This window comes from Triplophysa rosa, linkage group LG6 (assembly GCF_024868665.1).
Source record: "Triplophysa rosa linkage group LG6, Trosa_1v2, whole genome shotgun sequence".
NCBI lineage: Eukaryota > Metazoa > Chordata > Actinopteri > Cypriniformes > Nemacheilidae > Triplophysa > Triplophysa rosa.
The window spans coordinates 1,648,140-1,672,129 of record NC_079895.1 but is presented as its reverse complement, the minus strand read 5'-3'; the positions used below and the strand labels follow the sequence as shown (position 1 = coordinate 1,672,129).

Below are 23,990 nucleotides of genomic sequence, written 5' to 3'. Positions count from 1 at the left end.
AGACAGAGGGAGAGGGAGAGGGTGTTTGTTCGCTCACTGCATTTGGGTGATGGATGTTATATATATGGTGGATATAACGCTGGATTTGGAGATGGTTTGAAACTGATATATGGAGCCGTCCCAGCGCTAAAAGATGCCGGACATGAACCGCATGCGGTGAGTGTGTTTTGTTGGCGCACGTGCTTTAGTTCAGCCTACCCCTCCCCCCCGCCGTATGCTTTCGGAAATAATCGTACAGCTGTATCTGTCTTTTATAAATGTGATCAAACTAAATACTCTTCGAAGATATGACGTATGCAATACTACTGTATAGGTACTCAAGATTAATATGAGATTGGCAGAAACCGCGTGTGTTAGGGCCGCTTTAATGAATGCAAATGAGGGAACAAGCCTCAGGTGTGTGAAAAGCTTCATTTAGATCTGTGGACGCTGTATTTGTCCCATGTTGATGACGGTCGAGTCGTCTCCATGTTGAAGTGCGTGCGTGTGTGTGCGTGTTTGAACAGGTGGACGGTTTTACTCAAAGACTTCTTGAAATGACTGTTAGCATCTGTGGTTTTAGTTTTCAGTTTTCTTTTCTTTCTATTTAACAAATCACAGACTGACTCACTCCTCATTTCTTGGTTTAGTGTTGCAACGCTTTTCTGTTTTTCTGGCTCTTACAACACCAATGTACCTCATTCTGGTTTCTTTATTAAAAGACACCTAACTTTATTAAATTATTCATATCAACACACATCATCCAAAGTTTGTTTTGTAGATCATTCCAATATGTGATCTAAAGAAATTTGGACTTTTAAATTAAACTAAATTTTAACTACAGTATAACCTTAAAAAAGATTGCATTTATCGAATGTGTAATAAGAAAGATGGTGTCTCAGTGTTTAGCCTACTGACATGCGTTTTCATACGTAACTGTGATTTGGTTTATATTTAGAATTTGTATGTGTGCTGATATGTAATCGGTGTGAGATCACGCATGTAAACACATTTACGTACTGTTTGTTTATTGCCGTACAAGTACCGATGTTTACTTCAGGAAAACCAAAACTATTTGATTATTTTACATTTGTGCACTTAGCAGACACTTTTACACTGCAAAAAATGTTTGCTAGTAAGAATATCTAAAAACTCTTATCTAAAGGCGGTACATTTACTTGACAAGAAAATAACAAAATATTTAGTCTTGTTCTATGAAAGAAAATATAAGAATTAATAAGTATGTTTATGTTTAAAACAAGCAAGAAAAATCTTCCAATCAGGTTGGAAAATTAAACTTGAATTTACTACTTACTTCAAGTTTATTTTTCTTACCCCATTGGCAAATGTAAAACAGGTTTCTTAGGTCACTTTCCTTGTCAAGTCGATGCATCTTAATTCCAGGATTGTTAGATATTTGTTCTAGAAAACGAGACAAAAATGTTTTGTAAGAAATGTATGTTTCACAGTGCATCCAAAGTGACTTCAGGGGTATACATTTTTCATCAGTGTGTGTTTTCCATTGGACTCGAACACAACCTCTTCCCTGAGCTCCAGTTTTTCTTTCCTCTTTTTAGTTTCTCATCACACATTGAGGATGTTCAGTCTTCTCTTTCTCTCTCTCTCTCTCTCTCTCTCTTTGTTCATGCTTCAGTTCTCTCTATCTACTCTTCTTCATCATCATCATCATCATGAAGCTGCTCGGGCGCATCACTGTGATCCCATCATGAGTCCGTCCGAAGTGTTTGAAAGGTTTTCGTGTGGCGTTTAAGAACCACAATGAACCCCTCTACTCCCGACAGTTAGAGACCCGTCTCTCTCCTCCCATTTATTGTGAAAACACTTGAAAGGGCAGTTTTCAACCAGGTGTCTTCCTTCCTATCCCAGAATAAACTACTGGACGACAAGCAGTCTGACTTCAAAACAAACCACTCCACTGAGACTGCACGACTATCGGTCACAGAAGCCAAGGCGGAATCTAAATCCTCTGTCCTAGACTTATCTGCAGCGTTCGACACTGTCAATCACCAGATACTGCTAGCAACCCTGTCATCACTAGGAATCTCAGGCACTCCTCTCCACTGGTTCAAATCCTACCTCTCCGGCAGATCCATATGATCACTGGGGTCCCTCAGGGATCGGTGCTTGGACCACTCCTTTTCTCCATCTACGCGACATCCTCGGGACCCATCATACAGGCACACGGCTTCTCCTATCACTGTTATGCTGATGAAACCCAGATTTACGTCTGGCTTGGAAAAAAGGTAGTCGACTCTGAATCACGCAAACGAGTCGTGCCCTAGTCCGATTCGCGAACCTCCGCAGATTTATGTCACTACATATAGTCCCTGCCTACGTTTTGCTAGGACTGCCTGCGAAAACTTCACTCTTCTCCCCCAAACTCTGTAGCTCGTGAGCTTTATTCGCGGTAGACCAATCACAGCAAACTAGACCATCTGACCAATCAGATCAGAGTAGGCTGGCAGAAAGGAGGGGATTAAACTGATGATTCGTTGAACGAATCATATGAGAGTCAGTCAAGAGGTAAGGTAAGAAAAACTGCCTATTATAACAAAAGAATAGTGTTTTTACACCTTGTATGTACGTAAACTTGTTGTTGGACACTCCATAAACCAAAATAGGACCTTAAAAATCAAGGAATATTTACTCTTCAACATTAGAAAGGTTAGACCCTATTTCACTGAGCATGCGGCACAACTTCTTGTCCAGGCCCTTGTAATCTCAAGGTTGGACTACTGCAATGCTCTCCTTGCTGGTCTTCCTGCAAAGGCTATCAAACCACTCCAGCTGGTTCGCAGAGCGCAGAAGGACGCCTCGTCTTCCAACAGCCCAAAAGGGCTCATGTGACTCCCCTCTTCATCTCTCTCAACTGGCTACCAGTCGAAGCCCGTATCAGATTCAAGTCACTAATGCTTGCCTACAGGACGATCACTGGATCTGCACCGGCATACTTTCACACCCTCCTACACCCCATCAAGAACCCTGCGTTCAGCAAACCAGCGGCGTCTTGTATTGCCTTTTCAAAAGGGCAGTAAATCGCTTTCCCGCTCATTCTCCTTTAGAACTCCTTCCTGGTGGAACATTCTTCCTAACTCGGTCCGGTCAACCACATCTCTCACAACATTCAAAAAACTACTTAAAACCCATCTCTTCTGTCAATACTTCACAGGCAAATGAAAAAAAAAGAGAAAATCACTAACCCTCTCTCTCTTTCTCTCAACAGGTATTGTTCTGGCTTTTGTGGAAACTAGTAACTTGGCATTAGCTCTTATTGTATTATTGCCCCTGTGTGACATATCGCTTATTGCTCCCTGAACTCTCTGTAAGTTGCTTTGGATAAAAGCGTCTGCTAAATGACTCAATGTAAATGTAAGAAGGTTTAATTCGGTTCCTGTGTGTTGGGAATGAGATTTCTTTATTTTAATGTAGAATGTTAAAGGAAACTTCACCCAAAAATAAGATGATTGTCCTCTTTTGGCATTGTGTCTTTAGTTGTAGGATCATATTAAATTAAATGATATTTCATATGTTTTATTTTTGGATGGATTACTTCCAAAACACCCGAGTTGAACACAATTCTGACCTTGGTAGCTTTAAAGGACATTAAATAAAGATCACACGTATGTTAACGCTCTCCATGTGACGTCCCGCAGGACTTTCTACTCATGTTTCTCCACCATGTGGCCACCATCTCTCTGATCACCTTCTCATATGTGAATAACATGGCTCGAGTGGGAACGCTGGTCATGTGTCTGCACGATGCCGCCGACGTCCTGGTGGAGGTGATTTCATCTTATTTCTTTGTTTATTCTGTTTATTATTATGTCGGTGTTTTGGTCAACACGCATACATTGGCATGCATGGAAAAATCACCCCCAAAACTTTGCAGCTTGTTTCCATCCAACTCAGCCTTTCATGTAAGATTTGATCTAGCTTTGGAAACTCCTCATCATTGGTCGACGTCCCTCAAGCGTCCTAGAAGCTCTCGGTTCATTTGATCCATGCCATCCAACCATCAAATGCAAGACGTGCTGTATGCGTCAGATGTCCGTCATGATGTTGTAAATGATAAAGTACGTTTGTGTTCGTAGGCTGCTAAAATGGCCAACTACGCCAAGTGTCGGAGACTGTGCAACATTCTGTTTGTGATGTTCGCTCTGGTTTTCATCAGCTCCAGGCTGGGAGTTTATCCTTTGTGGTAAGAAACACCTCTCTTCTCTCTTGCAGTAGCATTTTGATGTGTGCCGACTGCTTCGCTCATGTCAACTCTGATGTAACCTAGAGGTTTTTCATCTGAAATCTGTGTATTATTTCTCAGCGGTTAAGGTTTTGACACCTTCAGTCTGATGTTGTGGCCGAGTAATAGTTACTATGGTTACGGCAGTGATGTTGAGATCACTTCAGAATGAGCAAGAACAGATCTTTGGGTTTCGCAGCAGTATGCGTGATTTTATTCAAATCAATTCCTCGAACGTGACGGTTTGTTTTGACAAAATTGGAATTAAAGGAATGCTTTGGGTTCAACACAGTTTAAGTTCGATCAACATTGTTCGATGAATAATGTTGTGAAGCACAGAAAGCACTTTAAATAGAAGCACCAAAAATAAGACATTTAGTGGAAGGACACAAAACCAAACGATAAAATGAGTTTAATATTTTTTACCGTGGGACAAGTTGAAATTATTTTCTATGGTAATCAACATTATGCGTTATAATATACAGTATATAACACTTTGGGTCTAGTGAATTCTTCAACAAAGATCAATTTCTCTGGCAGCTGTATAGAAATAAAAAAAATCATTAAGAAGGCTTATCTAGATTGTGTTTAGTTTTATTTGTTGCTACTTATCATTTTTAAGCATTTAAAGATCCATCTCAAGACAGAAGATGAAATATTAAAGTGCGGTTCACATGCCGTACATTAAAAGGATAGAGTTTGACGTACACAAACCTTGCTTGGACTTAAGAAACCACTAAATATATTAGCTTTTTGTGCACTAGATGTGAAGTTTTGTTGGATAACACTACAGCCTGAACCGTTGCTTTATTCGTAGCTTTATTGAAAACCCGTCATCTGTTTTATTTTCATGTTTTCTTCATGATTCATGTCGAGATGATTGTAAGTGTTAGTGGTGGGTTTTGAGTGTTTTGCTGATGGCTTTTGTGAAATGAATTAATCATGCAGACACTGCACACCAAGAGTCAGAGAGAGAGAGAGAGTGTGTGTGCGTACGTGCATTACATTACATTTGAATACATTTTGATTGGAAAATGTGTTTAAAAAGTGATTCCAACCATATTGTTCCTTTTTATTGTTGTTGTTAGAGTTAAATTGAAAACAATTTAAGCTTTTTCGTTTTTGGGGGCGGGGTTATCGTACTAAAGATGTAAAATACATTGTGATTTGTTACAGTTGTTAACCATTAACCATTTCATGTCCACTACAATTTTTAATATAAGAATAAAATGACACGTACTTTGTAAATCAATCTTGAGAAGAAAAAAAAGAACGGTCTTTACGTTTTTTGGGGAAATACAAAACACTCCTAACTTTTTTCTTAAATTACAATTTAAGAAAAAATATGGCAGTAAAGAAGAATTTTCTTCTTAAGAATGTTTTGTGAATCCAGCGACAGATGATCATTCTATTGGCTTGAATGAAACAATTTAAATGAATTAATGGTTACATTCCCTAATAAAGTTTTTATATACGTATACTGGGCTGTTATTTCTGTAAGACATGTACAGGTTTGTCCTAGTTTGTGGTTGTGTGTGTCTTCAGGATTTTAAACAGCACTGTGTTTGAGAGTTGGGAGATTGTCGGGTCGTTTCCGTCCTGGTGGGTGTTTAACCTGCTGTTGGTGCTGCTGCAGGCCCTTCACATCTTCTGGTCATATCTCATCCTGCGTATCTCCTGCACGGCCATCTCCAGAGGAAAGGTAAGACACAAGTCTCTTATAGGGCTGTCACGATTATTAAATAATCGTCTCATCGCGATTGTTTGACCTCATCGAGATGGTTTCAGATCATCGCAATTATTGCACATCTCTATAGAAGACACTAGGGGGAGCTGTAGTGCATCTGCATATTGCATATTTTAGTGTATACACTCACCTAAAGGATTATTAGGAACACCATACTAATACGGTGTTTGACCCCCTTTCGCCTTCAGAACTGCCTTAATTCTACGTGGCATTGATTCAACAAGGTGCTGAAAGCATTCTTTAGAAATGTTGGCCCATATTGATAGGATAGCATCTTGCAGTTGATGGAGATTTGTGGGATGCACATCCAGGGCACGAAGCTCCCGTTCCACCACATCCCAAAGATGTTCTATCGGGTTGAGATCTGGTGACTGTGGGGGCCATTCTAGTACAGTGAACTCATTGTCATGTTCAAGAAACCAATTTGAAATGATTCGAGCTTTGTGACATGGTGCATTATCCTGCTGGAAGTAGCCATTAGAGGATGGGTACATGGTGGTCATAAAGGGATGGACATGGTCAGAAACAATGCTCAGGTAGGCCGTGGCATTTAAACGATGCCCAATTGGCACTAAGGGGCCTAAAGTGTGCCAAGAAAACATCCCCCACACCATTACACCACCACCACCAGCCTGCACAGTGGTAACAAGGCATGATGGATCCATGTTCTCATTCTGTTTACGCCAAATTCTGACTCTACCATTTGAATGTCTCAACAGAAATCGAGACTCATCAGACCAGGCAACATTTTTCCAGTCTTCAACTGTCCAATTTTGGTGAGCTCGTGCAAATTGTAGCCTCTTTTTCCTATTTGTAGTGGAGATGAGTGGTACCCGGTGGGGTCTTCTGCTGTTGTAGCCCATCTGCCTCAAGGTTGTGCGTGTTGTGGCTTCACAAATGCTTTGCTGCATACCTCGGTTGTAACGAGTGGTTATTTCAGTCAAAGTTGCTCTTCTATCAGCTTGAATCAGTCGGCCCATTCTCCTCTGACCTCTAGCATCAACAAGGCATTTTCGCCCACAGGACTGCCGCATACTGGATGTTTTTCCCTTTTCACACCATTCTTTGTAAACCCTAGAAATGGTTGTGCGTGAAAATCCCAGTAACTGAGCAGATTGTGAAATACTCAGACCGGCCCGTCTGGCACCAACAACCATGCCACGCTCAAAATTGCTTAAATCACCTTTCTTTCCCATTCTGACATTCAGTTTGGAGTTCAGGAGATTGTCTTGACCAGGACCACACCCCTAAATGCATTGAAGCAACTGCCATGTGATTGGTTGATTAGATAATTGCATTAATGAGAAATTGAACAGGTGTTCCTAATAATCCTTTAGGTGAGTGTATTAATAAAGATGTACATTGTAAAGTTACACAAGACACAATCACTTAAAAAAAACTAAAACATACAATTACCTGCAGTACAATTTAATATTTTTAAGCAATCTAGTGTGAAAACCAGTCTACAAAATTTCATTACACACAAGTAAAATTTACTGTAGTCTTGCAAGTGAGAAAAAATTTGAATCAAATTTTAATGGAGCTTCATTGACAGGTAAAAGCCTAAACCTTAAATATATGATGACCCAATTTTTTCCGATGTATTTCCAAGAAAAAAACATAGTCTTGTATTCAGAACAATATGGTCGTTTCAATCGCTGAATCAAAAATGAATGAGAATTAAATGTCAAAGCCCTAAAACAGACAATTAATCGCCATAATCGCAATGATTTATTAGACAATTAATCGTCAATCAAATTTCATAATCGTGACAGCCCTAGTCTCTTATTAACTCATTCACTGATGTTGTCATTACGTTACTGGTTTTTATTTTTATTTTGTGTTCTTTTGTCAGTCTATTACTATGCAGAGTCAGCTTTGGTTATAGCTCATTTGTACTTATTATAATTCTTTTATGTGTTTTTCTTCTTCATCGCTGCCATCATAGGCGGGGAAATGGAATCCTTTACATGTAAGTATTAGAGAATTTTTCCAACCTGATCTCACTGGAAAATCAAATCATTTTATGCGGTGATAATGTGTAAGATAGAATAATACAATAAAAAGTTTGATTATTAGAAAAAAACAAGCATGACAGTCCAGCCCTAAACCATAAATAACTTTATGAATGACATCATACAAATTCATTTGATCTAGCCACCAATAATAAAAACAAAAACAAATGATAATAATTAATTGAATTATTATATAATATTATATAAATTGTAATAATTACATAAAAATCAATGTAATTATTATATATATTATATTATATTAATTTAATAATAAATAACAAATTATAAAATGCAAAATAGTTACGAATTACAACAAGATTTGTTTTTTCACTAGAAACATTAATAAAAACATTTGTCTGAAACTAAAAGATGTTTGTGAAAATGACTTCACAGTAACTTTTATATTTAAATGTAAGAGTAACAAAGTATACTAAAGTTACTCCAGGGATTGTTGTTTATTTTGTCCAACCTTCACATTGATCTTCCAAAATGAGGTGTTGCAGTAAATGAGAGAAAATCATTGTGAAAAGTCAGATGCTATCGTTTAGTCTGTCGCTTGCTTCGATCAGTAATCGATAGGTTTGACAGACCTCTGACAGAAGAGGGCGAAACTTTGGCAAACAGTGTTGAAACGTGTCACACCCCGTGCCAAAATCAGCCTGTCTGGAGTACAGTTGGAGTGAAATTTATACGTTTTTACTCAGGTGTCAAAGGATGACCGCAGTGATATTGAGAGCAGCTCTGATGAAGATGAACTTCGGCCTCCTCCTCACAAACATCACACTAACGGGACCAACGGAGCCCACGGCACCAACGGTTACCTGTCCTCGGCCCACTGTCCATACGAACACTAACCGTCACGGACATTCCAGCTGCGAGACGGTACCTGCATCACTGCTCTGTGTCAAAACATGTATGAACATTGCCGGTCCAGTACTGGAAATTCTCAATAATGTGAATGCGGTTTTTCACCATCCTCTCCAATCTTTTGCCTTTCGTGTTTTTGTGTTCTTTATTGGTAAACGTTGACTGGTTATCAAAGCACCTTTTAGATTCAATGCAGCTCAACTCACTTTTCTCTTTTAGCGGATGAATGAAAGCGTGGTTCTTTCAATCATAATCATGTGAGCATGCTGCATTTCTGCCATCATGGATCAGTAGTGTTCTTGGATTAATGTGTCTTGATTCATTTTTTTATCTGTAGTAAGTAATAGTAAGTTTGTTGCTCTTAAATTTTTCGACGTACACACCCTATTTACACCAACAGGACAGTGGTGCCGTTGACCAGGCTAGAACAGCATTACGCTTTTCCACCCGAAACGTTTTACCCGCCCTCACGTATGACCCAAGACAAACTCTACGCAAAAAGTGTTGTTGCATTCTGAAATATGTTGTTTTATGAATAACGTACCCTGACACAAGTACACCCTCTGTCTTCAGCCACAAAAGGATAGAAAGGGGGTCACAATATTACATTTTCACTGCACGATAATCGTGGCCAAAAGACTTTGCGCTAACAATATTATCGCTGTATCTATTGACTTTTTTATGTCAATGTAATGTCATATGTGTAGATTTAAGTTGCACAAACATTGATATACGTGTCGATACTTTGTGACACCCCTAATTTGTATCGATTTTGTTTTGTCCTTCGACTCTCAAGTCGGTGGAATCGCAGGCTTTCATGATCTGAGCTTCAGCACCAAAGCTAAGTTGGTGTAAAAAGGGTTTTTAAATGATTTGCCAAGGTATTTCTACACATATTAATGAGTTATTCAAAGTCAATCGAAATGAATTTGCATTAACACACACTAGTGTTTAATCACAGATCACTCACATTCCACAGCAAACTTATTTTCACAGATACATCGATCGTGGAGGGTCTGAATCAGTGTTTCAAGGTCCTGAAAGAGTCATGGAAATACTTGATCGAATGATGAATGAAGTCTGCAGAGACTGAAGTCATCTGTTGCTTTTAACACAAAGTATTCCATCTTCAGAAGGATTTTATTTGAGATGCTGTAAAATTGAGCCGTTTATCAGTTTTATATTCGTGTAATACCACTGAAGTGCATAAGGTCCCAAAATTGAACTCAAGTTTAGGAAATATCCCCCAGTCACAATATTGTTTTTCTGCATTTAAACGTATACGTTTTAGAAACACGGTACATGAGAAACATATCAATTCAGTCTGTGTGAGACCAGAATAGTGAACAAGCACTTTGTTAAATAAGTTGCGCCAAACACTGGTTTATTACGTTGTTGTCTGTTCTTGTGCTTTTTATCAGATTTGTTTTGTTTGAATTGAAATGATACTGCAGGTTGGCTGGATCAGGGTTGACAGGTGATTTGTTTGCTCTCATTTGAGTGTTTGGATGATGTTTGTGTTTGGAAAGATGTGTGCTGCTGCTGCTGCTGCTGTCTGTGAAGGTGGAGAAGCTCTCCGGTCGTCTCATTTGCACTCGGACAGACGTGTGGCTGTGTTGTGTGGTTTACATTTGATGTCAAAAACAAGGCAAAGACCAACAAACATCTCTGCCTTTGCTGGAAAATCTGATTAGCAGCTGGTCTAATGAATAATGTTGCCATGTATTTTAAATAAACACAACAAACCAAAAGACTTTTGTGTGGGTTTATTCTTTCTTACATCAATAATGTCATATAAAATCCATGATTTATTCTACTTGATTGGTCTCTTAACCACTTTTATGCTCCAGTCCATAATAAAGATTTTATGTAGGTAACTTAATATTTTGAATTAGCTTTACTATAATAATATAGTAATTATGACTCCTTCAATTCATTTCAGTTTTCAATTGAAAGTTTTTAAAATAATATTTGGCCTATACATCTCTATACATTATGATAACAGTCCTAAAATAAAGCGGTTTAGTAATTCATTGGCACACGCAGGTGATTTCCTCGTGCACTTTTGAGAAAACTACGAGAGGTCAAAGTTCGAACAGCAAAGTTAAAGTTCCACCAGAGTCGAGATGAAGGACCCGCTGAGCGGCTGTACTGTGAGTCAATACATGTTTCTATCATCAAGCCTTATGAAATGTGGAACTATTGGAAAAGTCAGACTATTTTTACTCATTTATAGTTTAAGAGTGTGGATGTGTAAGATTGGGTACAGTGTTCTTAATATACTGTCAGTCAGTGGCTGTACGTCTGCTCGCACCTCCATTTTGGTTTCATGATGTGTAAACAAAACAGTCTTTCAGTTTTTCACTTGGCAAAAGATTTCATTCAGAACATTATTCAAATCTACAGTCTTACAATGAAAGGTTTCTTGTTGAGCTGTATGGTTCCGTAAAGAACTTCTTGGTTTTGTTAAAGACCAAGTTTTTATAGTGGACAAAAGGTTGTAAAGACTGAAAAGTTAAGAAAGAGAAATGGTTCTTTAGGAAACCAAAATTAGTTAAGAAGAATCCTTTATAAACACCTTTAACAGTCACGTTCGGAAAGGGAAACTTTGATATTGGCATAATAAAGTGTTTCTACGTTGGTTTTGTATTTTGAAAAAGACCGTGAGATATAGACTTCTCTTGATGCTTTCTTGTGTTATACTGTATAATGTGTTCCAGTACAATCTGCTGTACCAGGACCTGAAGAGACTCGCAAAGAATGGAGAATATTTCTGTAAAGAGATCGTGACTGTGTTTCAGCAAAGGTCAACTTTGGCTCTTCGTTTGTTTTATTACTTTTAAGGTTATGTGAAGTTTTACAGCTTTTGTGAACAATGGGCAACTTTAATGTACTGAAGAACATGGAAAGAAAAGATTGTAATTCATTGAAAAAGTCAAACGTGTATTTTGAAATGTTGAGTTGAGCCGTTACTGAGAGGAGAGGATCATTTGGCTTTTCTAAGAAAATACGTATGCCAAATACAACAACAAACTCATTTCTTTTTTCGATTTTTTACTTTTTGTATCTCAAACATTTTCTTTCTTTAAAATGTAGATCTGATCTGGAGATAAACTATTCTAAAGGACTTCAGAAGATTGCAAGCAAACTCCTCAAAGTCTCCAAAGAAATGTGTGACACGTGAGTGACCAACACATTTAACATGTTTAAATGATTAAACTAAATGATTCATTTTAAGTTTAATGACGCCCAAGTGAAAAGTAAGGTTCGTTGTAACGTTTGTTGTTTTCTGTTGAAAGCTCCTCACACCGAGCCTGGTCCTTCATGTCAGATGAGATGTTCTCCTCCGCAGATGCTCACCGGTATGACATCACACTGGAGGAGGTTTGCTTTTATCTCTGATGTGTATTTATATCCCAACTGTTCTTTCAGAATATTGGGAAACGCCCTCAACCAAGATGCTATTCAGGAGATGCGTCAAATCTTAGATGAACACTCCAAAAGAAAGAGGCCGGTACGTTGATCACATTTTATTTGACATGGCAACATCTACACACACTTATAGTGAATCTTGTATGAACGCAGCTTGACAACGCCATTGAGAAATCAGGAAAACTTGTTCTCACAAACTGGAATGAGCAGATTAAGGTAAGAAAAATCTATAGGTGTTTCATGTCTGAAGATGAACCAATTCTGCAGAATCTTATCCAGAACAAGCCAACAGTAAAGTGTGGGATTCAAAAGCACTTTTGAGGTTTTATTGTTGAGTTTTGTAATGACAGCAGAAATCAATCGGTTTGTTTCCACAGCTGAAGAAGAAGCTGATGGGTTTGACAAGAGAACACGAGGCGCTCTTCGACTTTGTGGAGAAAAATAAGCACATTTGCACTGAGAAGGAAAAACAGAAGGTATGTTGTGTTTATTGGGACAAGCAATGGTCACGGTTATGATGAGACACGAGCAAAATAAATGCGGTTTGCTGTATCCAGATGTTCAATAGATTAACAAAATCAGCAGAACTTCAGGCCAGAGTCGATGAAGAATACTTCAAGGTCAACATGGACGGTCACCACGTCCGACTGAAGCTGGAGAACACCTTAAAAACCTGCCACCAGGTTCATATATCTCAACATAAACATGTCCTGACACTGTGATATTAAAGATGAAGACTTTTAAAGTTTTACCATCCTCTGTCTGATTTAAACACGTATTTGTGTTCAACCTGAAATGGATCAAACAACCAGAACTGATTTTGAATTCAGTTTGCATCATTTCTTGTTCCTTTCCTTTTTATTACTATAAAGCTGCTTTGAAGTAATGTGTTTTATACAATCGTTATATATAAATTGCACGGCATTTTGACAGATTCATCTCTGACTTTCAGATTGTTCAGGAACTGGAGAAGCAGAGGATAGAAACGCTATCAAACACTCTGAAGAAGTACAGTCTCTATATAAATGTATATGCACAGAGCATCATTCACGTGAGTATCTAAATCATAAACTAAATCAAAGTCCGTGTACGGAAGTCGTGCCACTCGGCGGCCATGTTTGCAACGCCTCGCTAATTTACGTCATAGCAAGTCCACAGTCCTGTCTAGGTGAATGGGGGACGGCAGACATTTCTAAAATCGCTGGCAAAAATGACGATAAAACAGCATATTTCCGTTCAATAATAAAACATGACATGACCAGAATCATAACTTTGGGTTGCTAAGCTTAAATCGCGCTAAAAATCACCTTTTTCGAGGTCGCCTCATCTACTGCGCCTGCGCACAGGCTGGCAAGCGCCTCACGAGAGCCCCGCCCCCAGGTAATCATCAGTTTTTACTGATTACTGAAAGGCGGGACTTCCTTAGCTAGAGCGGCCCAGAGCCATTGAGAGAGAGAGTTCTGCCAACGGAAGTCCAAACGCTGGAGCGTCACGTGATTCAGGAAGCCTTCGGATATTTCCAGGAAGTTGTTTTCTCTTTAAATGCTTTATTTCTTTTCTTTATTTTTTATTCATTAAATGGCTTTCGTCTTTAAATGGCTTAGAAGTTTACCTCAGTTGGTCTGTTAGTCGCAGCTCCATGCGTTACTAGTAACTTCCGGGAACTATTGAGAGCCTCCATTGCTGTGAAAAAACGGTTCCATTGGAGTCAACTGAGTTGACGCGACTCTCTCTCTCTCTCTCTCTCTCTCTCTCTCTCAATGGCTCTCAACGTCCATATTCGGTTGTTATAACGGTGGTGACGTGAGGAATACCGCTTAAACAGCTGCTTATGGGCACTGTTTACTCATATTGCATATTTAAGCGAAACATGTATTATCTCAAAATATAGACTACAGTCATCACCAGGCCCACGGAATCTCCGACATCAATATTTGAATACATTATGAAAAATAAACCAGTATATGACCGTCCATATATGGTGGTGTGTGACGTCAGGTTTAACAAGCGGATTGAGCGTTACATTCCTCACCATTCATTGTAACGGCAGTCAGTGGCGCATTTTCTTAATATTAATATCTTTGATCAAATTCAGCAACCAACACTGAATCATTTAGGTGTCATTCGGCTCACATTGTCTAATGAGCTGGAACTTTCTGTTTAAAAATGAAGTTTTAATAAAACCAGCAATGTGAAGAGTGTTTTTGGTGTGAATGTGTTTGGTGATAGAGTCAGAGTCAGATTGAGCAGTCGGTCAGAGGAGTGGACGTGGAGACAGATATCCAGTCACTGATGGAGACCATCAACACCACAGCAGATGACAACAGAGCCGAATTTCTCATGACCGACTACTTTGTGAGGCTTTTAATGAAACGAGTGTTAGATTGAGAGTTTGTTTCATTTGTTTACAATCAACATGTCTTCTGTTGGAATATAAAATTATTGTGTGCGTGTGAAGGAGGAGGAAGGGAAAACAATCATGTCAAAGGACAGAAGGAAAGATGCCATCGGGACTAAACTTCAGCGACTCGAGGACAACATCACGAAATCAAAGAGTGACAGAGAAGGTCAGAATCATGTCATTCATCTCTGAAACCTGTCATGTGATTTAAGCATGAATGCAAGTTAAGATTTCAGATCCCTCAATGGTGTTTCATCTGAGTATCAACTTAGTCTCAGATGTTTCTCTTAAAATTGTTTAAAGGAGAAATAAAAAAGGAAATAAATGAGATTGAAGAAACACATGAAGGGTATGGAGGTGTAAAATCAATGTAGATTGTAGAGGTCAAATAATCTGGATTTGAGTAAATTTGATGAGAAATGTTTGAGTTCATAATGAGATCTTCAGTATTGACTTTTGATTGCAGACCTGACTAATCTGAGCTCAGTTTACACATTGTTAGCGTCTCTTTTTGTCAGATCTCCGGGTCTATTTGGAGGTGCAGGAGACTTAAACCCAAATTTCCACTTTCTCTATATCCAATCTCATTGATGTCTAGGAGAAATTAGTGAGATATTAAAGATATTTTCTTAATGGGATATCTGCCATATCTGCCTATTGTAATTTCATTCATGAAAGAAAGTTTGCATGCTTTTATTTCTTGTTTTAGATCGCATGGGACTAGGGATGCACCGATACCATTTTTTAAAGACAGAGTACGAGTACCGATATTTTTTCCTGGTACTCACCGATACCTATAACCGATGTCTGTATATTGTACAATAATGTTAATAAACCAGTATCTTACTGGTACATTTTCTTTTTTTCTTTTGTTTTTAGGTCTACTTAAATTTAAGTACTATTTTTTTAATGAAGTTCTATTTTTTATAATAAGTAGCACAATTTTACTAGCACATTTACTTCAGTTTACTAAAGTAAACAATATACTCTGTGGTCAAATTATTAAAAAAATTAAGGGGGGTGGTGTGGTAAAATGTGAGTGTATTATAACTTGTTCAAGTCAACCGGACTTTTATTTTGACGGATCGCCGCAAATGGTGTTTGTTTATGTGCTCGTGTCCTCGTGCAGTGAAACGCTGGCGCTGAAAGCTCCACAAGCACAATGCGTTCAGTACACGCAACCGCACCACTCTTTCACACACGGTAACGCAAAACAAGCAGAATACATATTTAAACACTATCTGAATATTTCGTTAACTGTTACGTTAGCTGTTCAGCGCTAATTTCTTGTTAGGAAATGTCTGGATTCCTCGATTCCGTCCGCGTTTTGCGCATTGCGGAAATCATAGGGCTCTATGTATGTCACGTGAGGTATCGGTCTTTGTATCGGTGTGTCATTACGAGTACGAGCTTGGTATCGGGCCGAGGTCTCCTAACCTAGATAAGAGTATCAAGATGGCAGTACAGAGGCAGATACCATGGACTTTACAACAAAGAAACAATGTGTTGGAATGTCATAATGATTGAGGAAGTAAATTAAATAACATAATCATATAAAAAATTAAATCTATTTTTAAAGATTTGCAGCTTTGGTATTTTCTTTGTGTACAGTTGTAAGTGCAATATAAAAGGATGGGATTCAGCAGCTTAATTATTTTAATCAATTAGAGGTATGTAAAACCAAGCCCAAAAAAGGATACATTTTTGTAATATTTTTGCACAACATTTTGCAATTTTAAATTTTCGCATCTCTGTTTGAATAATAAACAATACTTTTTGCATTTATCTTCATATCGGTTGAAATCAACCCACAAAATTGTACAGCCCAAATGATCAAACACTATTATAAGCTTATACCGTTTTAAATCAGGGATAGGCAGACAGTTTATATAAAACATAAAATATTTGTAATGTCTTAATCCAGTCATGAATAAATGGTGTAATTCTGCTGTGACATCACCCTCGCAGGCTCCCTATTGGCTGATTGAGGTCAAGGGCGTGTTTAAATCATTGTAGTCCTTAACTTACAACACTTAAATCATAATTTAATAATCAGTCTTAAACTTTACTGAAAGTTGTTTTTAGCTTCTTTATAAAAGTCTCGTACTCTTAGAAAAGTCCTACTTTTTCCTAAAAAAAAACAAATGTGACACTTAAATCAAAGCTTGAGACTATTCTTAAGAGCATTCTGAGAAGGTTTACACATGCGTGCCCAGATTATTTAACTCTGACACACTGATGTTCATTTCAGGTCTAGAGAAAATGGTGAAAGTTTATACTGAACAACCGAACTTCTCAAATCAAAAGAATCTGGAAGAAACCGAACAGTTGCTTGAGGAGGTAATGTATTTAATGTCATATTTGAATGAAAGTCAACGTAATTGCTTTTGACGGGTTTAAAAGTAACGTAACCTACTAAACATTGCTCTTTTTCTGTAGGCCGTACTCAAACTTGATCTTTTGGAGGCCACACACTGTAAACTGAGCGTCGGTCTGGCAGAGTTACAGGGCAAACCCAAACCTCGCCATCGCTTTAGTGACAGCATCACGAAATGGAAAGACAAGGTGAGTTTGGTTTTGACCACATCAATAAAGATCATAAAAAAGATAAAGAACTGAGTCTTTGTTTCAGTCTCTGCTGGGTTTGTTTTAGGATTGTGAACACAGCGTGATACAGCTCTCTCGGCCCGTGAGAATCAAGAAGACACCGTTCAGATCACGTCAGTCTGCGAGAAGCTCTGTGACGGATAAGAACCCTGCAAAGTGCGTGCTGACCAAACACAACCCTCAGAACATAAATGAAGAACCGATTGACGTCAAACAGAACACAGACGAAGAGCAGAACAATGCAGTAAATGGAAGAACATCTGAATCTTTAGAAGGTAAAGCTCATATCTTCTTCATGTTTTGATGTTCTGTTTAGCCCACAGTATTTCATATTTCTACATGAATTGTTATAGTATGAAGCATACAATAATTGAGTCAGAAAATAAAGTCATATACTTAAAAGTTATTAAATCCATTTCTGTGTCAAAATGTTTGATGTTAGGTGCAGAATTCTGCTCTATAGGCAAATGCAAGGCTTTATACAGCTTTACATCAGAGCGAGAGGACGAGCTAAACATAAATGAAGGTCATATTTTGAATTCAGAAATCTTCAGCGTGTATCCAACAGCTGTTTTTTTATTGACTTTTGCTGTTATTTGGACAGGAGATGTTCTTGAGCTCTTTCAGAAGGACGAGACAGGCTGGTGGTTCGGTGAACTGAATGGACAGAGAGGACATTTCCCTTCCAATTATGTTGAAGAGCTTCCGCTTCTTACTGCAACAAAGTCTTCTGAAGCTTAAAGAACACACAAATAACTCACTGAATCGTGATTCACTAATGCTAATTTATGCTATAAATACATTTTTAGTGCAGATGTGGAATTATTTCATATTTTTAAGCAGCGCATAACAAGGAATATACAAACACTACTACTGACACTTCCTTAAGATTTTATATTATATATCATTTATATATAGATTATAATCTATGACTGTGTGAATTGTGATATTTGATGTGATTTCAGTTTAATACTAAATGTATTGAAAAATGAACTTCATGTTTGTTTTACAAGCAAAAACTGGGTCTATAAATGCACTTTAAATTGAGCTTTATTCATAAATGTTCATTTCTAAAAATGACAACTCCACAAATGGGAAAAACAGCAAAATCAAAATAAGTCACTCAAGTATTTACAAATGACGCAGTTAATAAAAGATGACAATATGTTTGTTGAGGTGGATCTAAAATGAATCACTTTCACTTCTTTGCACCGCTGTAAAGCGCCACAAACTCTCTCCTGACATTTGCGAGGAAAGCAGGGAAATTGTTGGTCTCCTGCAGCCTGAGCTCTAGATGTGCCATTTTCTCCAGCGGAGGGTCACAGGAGATGACTGAACAATAAACAACAACAAACACATATTACCTCTTGATGCAATATAAAAATCTACATTTCAAAATAATTTAAAGATGAGGTAACACACTCATATTAATCTTGAGCACCTATACAGTAGTATTTCGTATCTTCGAAGAGTATTTAGGTTAATCAAATGTATAAAAGACAGATACAGCTGTTCGATTATTTCTGGAAAAAGACGAGCAGCTGGAGGCGGGCAGGGGGAATGGAACTACAGCACACAACACATCATCGTTTTTGAACAAGTTGACCATGTTAAGCATGAGAAGCCAGCACGTTGAACAGCGTAAAGAAGTCAGAATGCTTGTTACCCCATCTTTAAGTCACAATTTTCATTAAAAATTCAGTACTTGGGCCTAACCATTAGCAGGTCAAATAAGAAGTCCAGGAAGATAAAGCGTTTCTTTTTTTTTTAGAGAGAAATTGAAAAATATATTTATAATCTATAATATGCAAGAAGATCATAAGATGAGTATTTACTGTGGTACACGCCCTCTGCATCAAGCCGTAGGAGGAACGCGTGGACGATATCTGGATCTTTACGACTGATGTTCCTGAAGACAAACTGCAACTTCTCACCTTATAAATAAATATAGAAATTGTTAATACACTGGAAATTCTCATAGTTCTGTCTGATGTGTCCTATTAGTTCATTCATATGTATAAATTTGACACCACTTATGTTTCTATTAGTAAAAAGTAATAGAAATAAAATAAAGTATAAGAGTATAAGGTATTAAGAGTATTTCTTTTTTTGCATTGAGGTCAAAACTGTTTGTTATTTATTTGTCTTTTTAGCAAGGTTTGTACAGCACAGTGGTCAACTACTGTTGTTTTTATTGTGTTTTATAAACACATTTTGATTGATTGATAAATGGAACAACAATGATCATTAATTTTTGAATTTGTCTTTGACACGAATTGGCTTACATTTGGTGAGAAATAATGCAAAACATTCTTCATTTTATGTTAATATAACTTGTTTCCATTTTTAAATTAAAAACATGTATTATTAATGCAACTTAAGGGAAGATAACGGTCACACTTTGTCACGTGCCCTTCAGAAGACTAAGAAGTGGAAGCAGATTTTACTAGGGCTGCTCGATTATGACAAAAAACATAATCACAATTATTTTGGCCAATATTGAGATCCCGATTATTTAACACGATTACTCATTCACTTTTAAAACAACATAGAAAATAAATAACTTTGCTTTTAAACTGTGAATTCAACTGAAAAATAAATGTAAAGAAATAGCACAGCTGAACCACTGTAAGGAAAGGGGATTTATACCACGAGAAAAGAGGATCCTTGCCAAATGGAATGTGGCACAACAATCGTTTTACCTCGATTATTTTGTTTTTGTAATTGTTGAAGCCAAAATTGACGATTACAATTCATTTTCGATTAATTGCACAGCCCTAGATTTTACCTTGGATTTTTCTGATCTCGAGACTCAGATGTTTTTGAAAGACGTCCTTGCATATGTTCAGCTTCTTCAGTCTGTCCTTGTTGGCTTTGTTTTGTGACTGAATCACTAGAAAAGCATTGAAACAACCACATAAAGAGCATTATTGATCTTTGTAAGGTAGGTTCCACGTGAATTACTGCAGGATGAAGATGTTAAAAATCAAACTAGTAACTATGTAAAAACCTCCTTTATTTCTAAAATAGATTATTAAGTGGAATAAAGTGTAGGACCAAGACACTGATAATGAAGTAAACACAGACAATTCTGATTCCATGTCGACATTAAAGGCTAATAAGTTACACAACGTAAATGTCATGTCATTACACGAGAGGAAAGAAAGCTGTACGTACATTCTCTGTTTTTCACCTGACCCTTCTTAAATTTCTCAATCCTCTGAATTAGGAGTTCTTTGTGATGTTTCTTGTCCTCGATCTCTGACTCGACCTCAATATGTCGCGTCTTCTTTTCTTTCAATACAGCAGTTCTTTCCTTTAAATCTAATGAAATATTACACAATAAATCATCTTCCCATTGTAAAGCACATAATAAATTCCCTGATGTAAGCATGTCAGGAAATCTCACCTTCTTTATATGCATGTATACTCTCAAACATGCTTTCATCCTCCTTGGATTTCTTGATACAAGTATCTGTGTAAAAAAACAATATACATATTACTTATCAACAATTTTTAAAAATAGTTTTGCTGATGATATAAAAGCAACTTTGTGCATATCACAATACTATTTAAATTATGCTTTGATTTGGCTTTTAGCACGTCAATAAAATACTGTGAATCTGCTTATTTTATTAGATATTTAAATTATTTACTGATATATGAATTGTTATGCCATATATTATTTATTAAATAGCAGTATTCCTTCAACTAAAGACTGAAGAACAGTGCAGACAGATTTTTAAGCTACACACACACATTCCATGACAAACACACAAACAATTTTCATCTCTCTCACCCATGACAGACGTCATGTAATGTCTGTGTTGTTGACAGAGCTCAATGGCGGTGTCATTGAGCACTTCTCCCATGGCCTGATCCAGAAGTTTGGACCTGATCTCCTCCAGCCTGCTGTTAAACTGCTCAACTACATTATAGTCTCTGATAGACGCCATTCTCAGCTGCAAAAACAGCAAACCTATTACTCAAATTTTCATTAGTCATTTGTATTTGTAATGTCATAAACAAGAACAACACAATAATAAGCATTAATTCACAACGAAACAAGAAAATAAAAATAACAAACCAGAGTACGATAATAAATAATATACAAAAGGAAAAGGGTGCCACTTTATGCAACAATATCGTGCAATGTTAAAAACTCTTTGTTTTATGAAGTGAAATTGACCCTTAAGTGTATTATAATAGTAAGTATACTGGAAAGCAAAAAAAGAGACCTGTTGTCACATTCTGTGTGTATTTATGGCATTGTGTTACACGCAGTCTATGCTAATGTAAGCACACTTAAATAACAGTCAGGCGGTCAGTGTACAGTTGCTGCTAACATGTCAAATGTGCAAATCTCCGACACAACTGTGATGTCTTCACTTCACTTTAGACACTTCATTAGTATTAATCAAATAATATGTTTAACATCACATACTTCCTTTACTCACCAGTTTTATGAAGTCAAAATGAAAACAAACCCTCTCGTTTTCAAAAATCGGCGCGCGGAACGTCAGCGGCGCTAAAGGAAGTGACGTCAAAGAAAACCGTCATCACAATTACAAAATAAAGGCACGTCATTACTCCGAGTAAAAGCTAGTACTTTGATTATTGGAGACTCTTATATCTAATATACAAAAATAGTTTGTACGTTTTTCTTGAGTATTTTTTACTTTCTCCATGTTGCCTTTCATTCCTTTTGGCTTTTTTCCCATTTTCATGTCGTTGGTGTTGGGAATTTCGGTGTAGTTCATTGAATGAAATAAATTATTTTTAGATTAGAACCTTTTTGTTGCTCTATCACTTAGAGTAGCCGACACATACAGCCAATGTTTATATCGAAAATGAATGAAGGCTATTTTTTAACATGTTAATCATTCAGTGATGTATTATTGATCCTGTTCTTATAACACTGCTCCCTCTGGTGTTTGATAGTGAATTTGCTGTTGGTTTTCTGGACGTTTCAATGAACTAAAAGCCACTAAAACATGACTACATTTCTATAATCAAATTGTCAAATGTTTTCCAGTGTCATCTAAAAAATGTTAAGACAATGACAGATAGGCTACATAGTTTGTCTGGACAAGGGCTTTTCTCCATCAGGCTACTGTGGTGAAGATGAAAGCATTAGCGCTTTTAGATGATGAACAGGTGGAGGATAATATGTACTGGTTGGGTTTTATCTTGTTTTATAAATATTTTAATAAATATATCGATATGATGTCCTTATATTTATTAAAGGGGTGGTGCAACGGTGTGTCATACGTTCTGACTTCTTTACAATGTTAAACGTGCTGTCTTCTCATGCTTGACATGGTCAACTTGTCCAAAAACGAGTTGGGTGCATTACGCTGTATTTCTGTGCTCGATACACTCCCCCAGCGATCGCGGAAAGTTTTTTTCGAACATATAAAACTGTTTCGTAACAATTTTTCTTAGTCCCTTATTGGACAATTCTCCACGCGGCAGCAAGGAGAGCAGGAGAAGGAGCATGCGCAGACGTCACTTTCACTTGTGTGCAGGAGAGAGAGAGAGTGAAGTTCAGGTGTTTGTTTGTTCACTGCATTTGGGTGATGAATGTTATATAAACGGCTGGATATGGAGATGGTTTGAAACTGATATATGGAACCGTCCCAGCGCTAAAAGATGCCGGACATGAACCGCATGCAGTGAGTGTGTTTTGTTGGCGCACCTGCTTTAGTTCAGCCTACCCCTCCCCCCGCACGTGCCGTATACTTTCAGAAATAATCGTACAGCTGTTTCTCTCTTTTATAAATGTGATCAAACTAAATACTCTTTGAAGATATGAAGTATGCGATACTACTCTAGGTACTCAAGATTAATATGAGATTGGCAGAAACCGCGTGTGTTAGGGCCGCTTTAATGTATTACATTTGGTCCTTTATCACTTCCCATGCTGTTTTTGCATCCAGTCCTTTATTTATCTGAACTAATACAAAAACTGTTCATCTAAAAGTTCTAAAGTGGACAGGACATGTGTATTATGTTTAGCATGTTCTACTTTTTATGTGAGAACTGTCAAAACGTAAAACCAAACCTGCACACACACTGCGAGAATATTGAGAGGCAAGTTCATGTGGTCACTTCCAAAATGCAGAAGAACATCCATTTACAGCATACATTAAAGGAATAAGGACCGGTGTCATACCATGACTAATACTTTAATGCAAACTTTAATCCCACTACTGTTGACTCAGCTCTGTCTATTGCATAACTTCACTTTCTGCAATAAATTCATACGTTGGGTTACCAGGAAACCACAGAGATTCATGATTCAATCTGATTAAAGCCAAAAGAGTAAAACCTACATTTCTACAATATATATCCTCTGATGTGATTGTGCCACGCATTTGAAAAAAAAGACAACAAGGTTGGTTTATACAACATATTTGGCCTAGGCAAGGATTAAAGGGATAGTTCACCCAAATATGAAAAATCTGTCATCATTTACTCATCCTCAGGTTGTTTCAAACCTGTATACATTTCTTTGTTCTGATGAACACAGAGAAAAATATTTGGAAGAATGTTAGCAATTTTCAGTTCTGTGACATCATTGACTACTATAATAGTGTTTGTATTTTTTAGTTCGGATAAACACAAAATGAGATATTTTGAAGAATTTTGGAAAGCAAAGAGTTCTGGGCACGTTTTACTATC

At 37.4% G+C, this 23,990-nt stretch overlaps 3 protein-coding genes across 3 annotated transcripts in view; 2 read left to right on the top strand and 1 right to left on the bottom strand.

The window, feature by feature from the left end:
- The window catches only part of cers6 (ceramide synthase 6), a 29,571-nt gene extending 18,954 nt beyond the window's left edge, over positions 1 to 10,617 (top strand). The window contains exons 7-11 of the mRNA XM_057335625.1: positions 3,654 to 3,782; positions 4,092 to 4,198; positions 5,783 to 5,939; positions 7,933 to 7,956; positions 8,704 to 10,617. Of these exons, the coding sequence (XP_057191608.1) occupies positions 3,654 to 3,782; positions 4,092 to 4,198; positions 5,783 to 5,939; positions 7,933 to 7,956; positions 8,704 to 8,853 (567 nt within the window). The 3' untranslated portion in view covers positions 8,854 to 10,617. The remainder of the gene's footprint in view (positions 1 to 3,653; positions 3,783 to 4,091; positions 4,199 to 5,782; positions 5,940 to 7,932; positions 7,957 to 8,703) is intronic.
- A 375-nt stretch (positions 10,618 to 10,992) lies between these two features.
- nostrin (nitric oxide synthase trafficking) lies at positions 10,993 to 18,061 on the top strand. The gene is given in 16 exon segments (XM_057336184.1): positions 10,993 to 11,019; positions 11,587 to 11,672; positions 11,963 to 12,046; positions 12,166 to 12,292; positions 12,294 to 12,380; positions 12,452 to 12,514; positions 12,676 to 12,774; positions 12,856 to 12,981; positions 13,251 to 13,349; positions 14,528 to 14,653; positions 14,757 to 14,865; positions 16,951 to 17,039; positions 17,139 to 17,264; positions 17,353 to 17,581; positions 17,749 to 17,832; positions 17,911 to 18,061. Coding segments are annotated over 16 exon segments (1,698 nt in total). The 3' UTR covers positions 18,048 to 18,061.
- A 17-nt stretch (positions 18,062 to 18,078) lies between these two features.
- On the bottom strand, positions 18,079 to 21,833 carry spc25 (SPC25 component of NDC80 kinetochore complex). Its single transcript, XM_057336185.1, has 7 exons — positions 21,764 to 21,833; positions 21,106 to 21,268; positions 20,716 to 20,781; positions 20,484 to 20,630; positions 20,095 to 20,199; positions 19,142 to 19,240; positions 18,079 to 18,638 (listed from the first exon to the last, which is right to left on the bottom strand). The coding sequence occupies exons 2-7, from the start codon at positions 21,260 to 21,262 to the stop codon at positions 18,505 to 18,507; spliced, it is 708 nt and encodes a 235-aa protein (XP_057192168.1). The 5' UTR covers positions 21,263 to 21,268; positions 21,764 to 21,833; the 3' UTR covers positions 18,079 to 18,504.
- Positions 21,834 to 23,990: the final 2,157 nt, after the last annotated feature.

Coding starts and splice junctions, on each gene's coding strand:
- spc25 (XM_057336185.1), bottom strand. CDS start 21,262: ATGGCGTCTATCAGAGACTATAATGTAGTTGAGCAGTTTAACAGCAGG. Junction 20,200..20,483: donor TCAGGTGAAAAACAGAGAAT/GTACGTACAGCT, acceptor ATGCTTTTCTAG/TGATTCAGTCACAAAACAAA. Junction 19,241..20,094: donor CGAGATCAGAAAAATCCAAG/GTAAAATCTAGG, acceptor TTTATTTATAAG/GTGAGAAGTTGCAGTTTGTC.